Source organism: Mus pahari, chromosome 9 (assembly GCF_900095145.1).
Source record: "Mus pahari chromosome 9, PAHARI_EIJ_v1.1, whole genome shotgun sequence".
Lineage (NCBI taxonomy): Eukaryota > Metazoa > Chordata > Mammalia > Rodentia > Muridae > Mus > Mus pahari.
The window spans coordinates 27164813-27171730 of record NC_034598.1 but is presented as its reverse complement, the minus strand read 5'-3'; the positions used below and the strand labels follow the sequence as shown (position 1 = coordinate 27171730).

Sequence of the window (6918 nt, the reverse complement as noted above, 5' to 3'; positions counted from 1 at the left end):
AGAGAGAGAGAGAGAGAGAGAGAGAGAGAAACATTGTCTTAGGGCTTCTATTGCTGTGATGAAACACCATGATCAAAAACAAGTTGGGGAGGAAAGGGTTTATTCGGCTTACACTTCCACATTGTAGTCAGGATAGGAACTCAGGGCAGGATCCTGGAGGCAGGACCTGATGCAGAGGCCATGGAGAGGTTCAGCCTGTTTTTTAATAGAGCTCAGGACCACCAGTCCAGGGGTGGCCTTACTTACAAGGGGTTGGGCCCTCTCCCATCAATCCTGAACTAAGAAAATGCTCTACAGCCTGACCTTACAGAAGCGTTTTCCCAACTGAGGTTCTCAGATGATTCTAGCCCATGAGAAGCTGACATAAAACTATCCAGTACACATACTTATACAACACAAACACACATATGCCTACAGATATATCAAACATACATATGTGCATACGCACATGCAAAAATAAATAAAAAGAAAATGTCCTGTGCGAGGTTCAGTAACCCTAGCTGTGCTTCTCCCAGCAGCTGGGCATCCATTTAGTACTGTCTCCCATCATCCCTTGAGCCTTTGGCTTTCTCGTCACGTGGGCTGTGGCTAAGACAGCCTCATGGAAATGTGAGCTGCTGCCTCGGTGGGCAGAAGGAATGTCAGTTTATTTTTACTTTCTCCTTTGTATCAACAAGGGAATGCCGTCACCCTGGAGCAGAGAGCTTTGACTCATTTCCTAGAAATGCCTCTGGCTTCACTTTGCTCCTGGGTGTCCTATGCAATTTACTTACTCTGAATTATACTGCTCCATAATTATATATTGTTATACTTTGTTATATATTATGATCTGTACTATATAAGTTATAAATAGTACATGCTTTCTTTTGGTCACAATATTCCCTTACCTGACAGCTTGAGACCAACCCAGCCCTTCAACAATTATTTTTAGCCTTAGAAAGACTGTGTCTGAGCAAACCTGACACAGGCTGCCCATGGCTACACAGAAAGACCCTGTCTCAAAACAACAGGAGCAAAACTGTTTCCAGGATGCCGCAGCTGTCTTCACTCAGAAGATGGCTTCGTAAGGGACAGTAAGCTAGAGCCTTCCTTGTCCCTTGGTACACGGAATCCACCTCTCTGTTCTGACTTCAAAAGTACCCCCCAAAATCATCCTGGATTCCCCATCCCAAGGAGCAAAACTCTGGATTCTGCTGTGGATTTCTGTTTGCTGTCTAGTTGCTAGGCAACAACATAATCCATCAATACTGCCCTTTTAGAAAAGCTTCTTTTTTAAAGAATAGTATTCTGGGGTTGGGAATGTAGCCCTGTTGATGGGGTGCTTGCCTAGTGTGCATGAAGGTCTGGGTTTGATCCCCAGCACCAAGTAAACTTGTCATGGTTGTACATGACTTCAATCCCAGCACTCAGGAGGTGGAGGCAGAAGAATCACATGTTCAGTCAAGGTCATCCTCAACTGCATATTAACTTCCAATACAGTGACAATTTTGGAGTTTTGGTTTCTTTCCAAAAAAACAAAAAACAAAACAAAACGCAGAAATATTTTTAAAATATGTTCTTGTTATAATCCCAGATGTGGGATATGGGGCTACTTTGGACTGACTGCAGCAGCTGACTGTGATTTGTCTTGTGCTCTAGCAGGGGTGTGATTTTTGCCAGCTGCAGGGTGGGGGTGGGGGTATTATTCAGTTGTTGGTTGTTTGCTGTTGGTCACTGTTTATCATGGTTTGTTAAGTGCAGAGACGAAACTAGATATCCTGTCTTGCCCCAAGGAACTTGACACTCAGCAGGAAGTCATCTAACAACAAAACTGTTGCCCCATTTCCCACCCCTGACTTTATACAGGGATCTCTTTCCCTTTCCCTTTAACCTTTAATCTCTCTTATTTAGTGTTGGGTTGAAAGGGTGGTAGAGAAGGGGTGAAGAAGGGTAGAAAAAAAAAAAAACCCACCAAGTAACAAAAGGTGGGTACATTGCAGGCCAGCCTGGGCTACCTGAGACCCTGGCTAAAAGAAAAAGAGACTTCATTACTAGACACTGGAATGTGCTTCCTTTTGAGAAATACCACCTAAAACTATGGCCTGGGCCGGGCAGTGATGGTGCACGCCTTTAATCCCAGCACTTGGGAGGCAGAGGCAGGCGGATTTCTGAGTTNGAGGCCAGCCTGGTCTACAAAGTGAGTTCCAGGACAGCCAGAGCTACACAAAGAAACCCTGTCTCAAAAAAAAAAAAAAAAAAAGAAAAGAAAAGAAAAGAAAAGAAAAGAAAACCTATGGCCTGTGGTGGTGCATGTCTTTAGTCCCAGCACTGAGGATGCAAGGACAGGTGGGTATCTGTGAGTTCAAGGTCAGCCTGATCTACATAGTGAATGTGAGACCACCCAAGACCACATAATTAGACTGTCTTTAAAACAAAACATGGAGCCAGGCATGGCAGCTCTCACCTGTAATCTCAGCTACTTAGGAGTAGAGGCAATAGAATGAGGAATTCCCAGCCAATTCCAAGGATCTGTATTTAAAAAAAGAAAAAAAAAAGAAAAAGAAAAAAATTTAAAAAAAGAAAAAGAGAAAAAAATAAAAAGAAAAAAGAAAAAAACAAAAAAAATCTTTAATCACATCTGCAAAATCCCTTTTTCATACAACAATATTCACAAGGTCTGGGGACAAGGAGATGACCTCTTGGCCATCACTGCACAGCTGGGTACAGGAGTGTAATTTCCCCAACTTGTGTCAGCTTCCTTTGGCCTCTGCTGCTTGGGGCTGCCCTGCGGGGAGGGATGCTTGTGTGGGGGTCGGAGATGCCCTTCAGAGGCCCTGCCCAGCTCCTGCCTGCAGCTTCTTGTGCTGGCAGCCAGGGATCAGCTGCCTCCACAGGACAGCCAGAAATGTCACAATGTGTCCTAAGGCCACTCTGATGTGCCTCTGATGTCTCCAGTCAACCTCAATCCTGCCTTCTTTCCTTTCTAGTATTGTGTAAGTGCCAAGAGACCACCACTCTGTCAGCAAGCTGAGAGGAAAACTGAGGCAAGATGTCAGGCCGGAGCGGGAAGAAGAAAATGTCCAAGCTGTCCCGGTCAGCCAGGGCCGGTGTCATCTTTCCGGTAGGCCGGTTGATGCGCTACCTGAAAAAGGGAACCTTCAAGTACAGGATCAGCGTGGGTGCTCCTGTCTACATGGCTGCGGTCATTGAGTACCTAGCAGGTAATTCCAGCATGTGAGGGACCCCCCACGGGCAGGTGTCCTTCACTTTGGGGCAGGCTGCTGTGAATCTCCCAATGACTGACTCAAAGATACTTCCAGATAATAGCAGGGCTTTTCCTGGCCTGCTTGGCCAAGGTTGGCTTCTAAAGGCTTTGGGGAAGGAGAAAGGGCATTGGAAAATTGGTTCACATAGGACAGGGAGCCCACATTTAAACTGTTCTAGAACCGCCCAGCAAAGTATAGCTTACATTAGAAAATGCTACATACGGAGCGGGATGGGGGTAGAGGGTGGGGGGAGAGTTGTGAGGTTTTTGTTTGTTTGTTTTGCTTTTGGTATACTTAAAGTAGGAGGGTGGGGGGTGTCAGTTGGTAAAGTGCTTGCCAGACAATCATGAGAACCTGAATTTGATCCCCAGACTTCATGTAAAAACTGGGCACCGCACCACACACTTGAGATCCTGGCACTGGAGAAGTGTAAACAGGTGTATCCCTGGGGCTTGCTGGCTAGCCAGCCCTGCCAATCAGCAAGTTCCAGGTCCCCATGAGAGAGCCTGTCTCAAAAATGAGGTGGCTAGCCCCAGAGGAATGACATCTGAGATTGACCTTTCACACACACACACACACACACACACACACACACACACACACACACACACACTCAGTCTCAGATCATCATCGTGTTTGTGTGATGAGCACTGTACCTACTGAGTCATATCCCAGACCAGGACGAGAGTAGCTTGTTTGGTTTTAACCCAGGGTCTCACTCGGTTGCCCAGGCTCGTCTAGACCTCACTATTTCACCTGGCTGGCCTCACACTCAGTTTGATCCTCCTGCCTCCACCTCCTGAGTGCTGGGGTCACAGATGTGCACCACGCCACCCAGTAGGAGACATGCTTCCTGTGCTTCCCACTTAACTCAGCTTGATGGCTAAGTTGTCCTCTTGTGTTAAGCAGAAACGCAACAATGTTATGGTTGCCTTTTAAGAAATACATAGGCAGCTGGGCATGGTGGTGCACACCTTTAAACCCTAGCACTCTGGAAGCAGAGGCAGGTGGATCTCTGTGAGTTCGAGGCCAGCCTGGTCTCCAGCAGTTCCAGGACAGCCAGGGCTACACAGGAGAAACCTTGTCTGAAAAAAGGACAAACAAAAATTTATGCAAGGAAAATATGCACAAGCCTAGACTAGAGAACTAGTGGGATGAGACCCTATCGGGTCATTTTATTCTCAAGCAATGATGTTTCTAACAAAGTCTTAGTTTGTCATTTCCCCCTTCCCACAATCCAAGGCTAAGTGCCTTGAGAATTCCGCCTACTTGAAAAGCCTCCCAACAGTTTAAGTACTGAGGCAGCAGAGGCTGACGGATTTGTATGAGTTTGAGGCTGGCCTGCTCCACCACAGAGTGAGTTGCAGGCCAGCCAGGGCTACAAACCGTTTTTAAAAGAAAGGAAAGCTGGGCAGCAACCTGAAGTCACATGCCAGGTAATCTAACATGGCATCGATTTCAAAATATTTGTCCCATCTGCCCAACAGTCATGTTCATTCTTCTTCAACTACAGCGCCCCAGCCGTTCAGAAAATGAGGTCGTGGGGCTGCCGAGATGGCTTGGTTAATAAAGTGCTTGCTATGCAAGTGTGGGGACCTGAGTTACTATCCCAGCACCCATGCCAAAGCCATGCATAGCCTGTAACCCAAACACTGGGATGGAGGCAGATCCTCAGAGCTCATTGGCCAGCCAGTCTAGCCGAAATAGCAAGCTTCTGCCTTAGTGAGAGACGATGAAAAAGTATGGTTGAGAGAAATAGAGGACTACCCCTGACCTCAACCTCTGGCCTCTACACAGGGTGTGCACACACACGTGCACACGTGCACACACACACACACACACACACGCACGCACACACTGTGGTCACTGTGTCAGTGAACTATCAGTAAGCTTGCTAGGCACTGCTGAGGATTTCAGGAAAGACATGAGAAGAATCTGCGGTTCATTAATGCTTTTCCATTCTGGAAATGCCATATAAATATTTAACTCTGTTGCTTGTTTTATTCTAATGCTTTGGTTAAGCACATCTGCCTGGCTAACATGGCACACTTGAACGGAGTTTCAACTACTGCTGTCGATTTTTCTGGATGATAGCAACTTTATGGGCTCTTCTGTTGGAAATGAGGTTGAGCAGATCCATTCTACAATCCCCTCCCTGTTCATTTCAGGGCTGGGTATTTACACCATTGGACCAGCAGATACCTTCACACAGTGCTCTAAACCGCTGAGCCATCTTGCCAGCCCTGATTTATTTTATTTTTAATTAAAGGGCTGGAGAGATGGCTCAGCGGTTTAGAGCACTGACTGCTCTTCCAAAGGTCCTGAGTTCATTTCCCAGCAACCACATGGTGTCACAACCATCTGTAATGGGATCTAATGCCCTCTTCTGGTGTGTCTGAAGAGAGCAGCAGTGTACTCATATACATAAAATAAGTGAATAAATCTAAAATAAAATAACATAAACTTTTACAACAACAATAAAAGCAAAGAAGAAAGAAAAGGAACAAGAAACAAAAGTAGCTCACGACTTCAATCCCAGCACCCAGGAGGCAGAGGCAGGAGGATCCCTGTGAGTTCAAGGCCATGCAAGGCTGGAGGGAGGGAGAGGGGAGAGGGGGAGGGAGAGAGAGGGGGAGAGGGAGAGGGAGAGGGAAAGAGAGAGAGAGAGAGAGAGAGAGAGAGAGAGAGAGAGAGAGAGAGAGAGAGCGCCAAGATGATTTATTGGTCAAAGCGCTTGCCATGCTAGCCAGGCAACACGAGTTCAATTCCTACAACCCACCATCTTTACAACGGACTCCACCAAGTTTTCCTCTGGCCTCCACAAGGGCGCTGTGGCATGCTCACCCCCACCCCACATACACACACTAACAAATTTTTAAAGAAATTAAAAAAAAAAGAGAGAGAGAGCTAAAAATGGCCCAGTGGTTGCACACTGGCCTCTCATGCAGAGGACTTGGGTTTGATTCCCAGCGCCTACATGGCAGCTCACAGGCATCTCTAACTCCAGTTCTAAGGGACCCAGCAACCTTCTTCTGAACTCTGTAAGTCGTAAGTCTTCCGGCACACAATGTGGTCCACATACATACACGCAGACAAAACACTTACAAACACAAAATACACACGTTTAAAAGAAATACAAAGGGGTCATACCGCGCTTTGCACCGTCCTCCGGTCCACGCTTGCAGTCTCTCTGCCACCATGCCTATGTTCATCGTGAACACCAATGTTCCCTGCGCCTCCGTGCCAGAGGGGTTTCTCTCGGAGCCCACCCAGCAGCTGGTGCAGGCCGGCAAGCCCGCACAGTACATCGCAGTGCGCGTGGTTCCGGACCAGCTCATGACTTTTAGTGGCACGAACAAGCCCCTCGCCCTCTGCAGCCTGCGCAGCATTAGCAAGGTCGGTGGCGCCCAGAACCGCAACTACAGCAAGCTGCTGTGCCGCATGCTGTCTGATCGCCTGCTCATCAGCCCGGACCAGATCTACATCAACTATTACGACATGAACGCTGCCAACAAGGGCTGGAAGGGTTCCACCTTCGCTTGAGTCCTGGCCTCACTTACCTGCACCGTTGTTCTTCGAGCCTCGCCGCATATCCACCCGTAGCGATGCCTACCTTCTGGCTGGGAGAAATAAATGGTTTAAGAGGAAAAAAAAAAGGGAAGGAAGGAAGGAA

At 47.3% G+C, this 6918-nt stretch overlaps 1 protein-coding gene and 1 pseudogene across 1 annotated transcript in view; both read left to right on the top strand.

Moving 5' to 3' along the window:
• Positions 1 to 6918, top strand: part of LOC110326259 (core histone macro-H2A.2) — a 45309-nt gene that overhangs the window by 24009 nt on the left and 14382 nt on the right. Inside the window, exon 2 of the mRNA XM_021204517.2 lies at positions 2967 to 3200. Within this exon, the coding sequence (XP_021060176.1) occupies positions 3029 to 3200 (172 nt within the window). The 5' untranslated portion in view covers positions 2967 to 3028. The remainder of the gene's footprint in view (positions 1 to 2966; positions 3201 to 6918) is intronic.
• Positions 6400 to 6825, top strand: LOC110326260 (annotated as a pseudogene).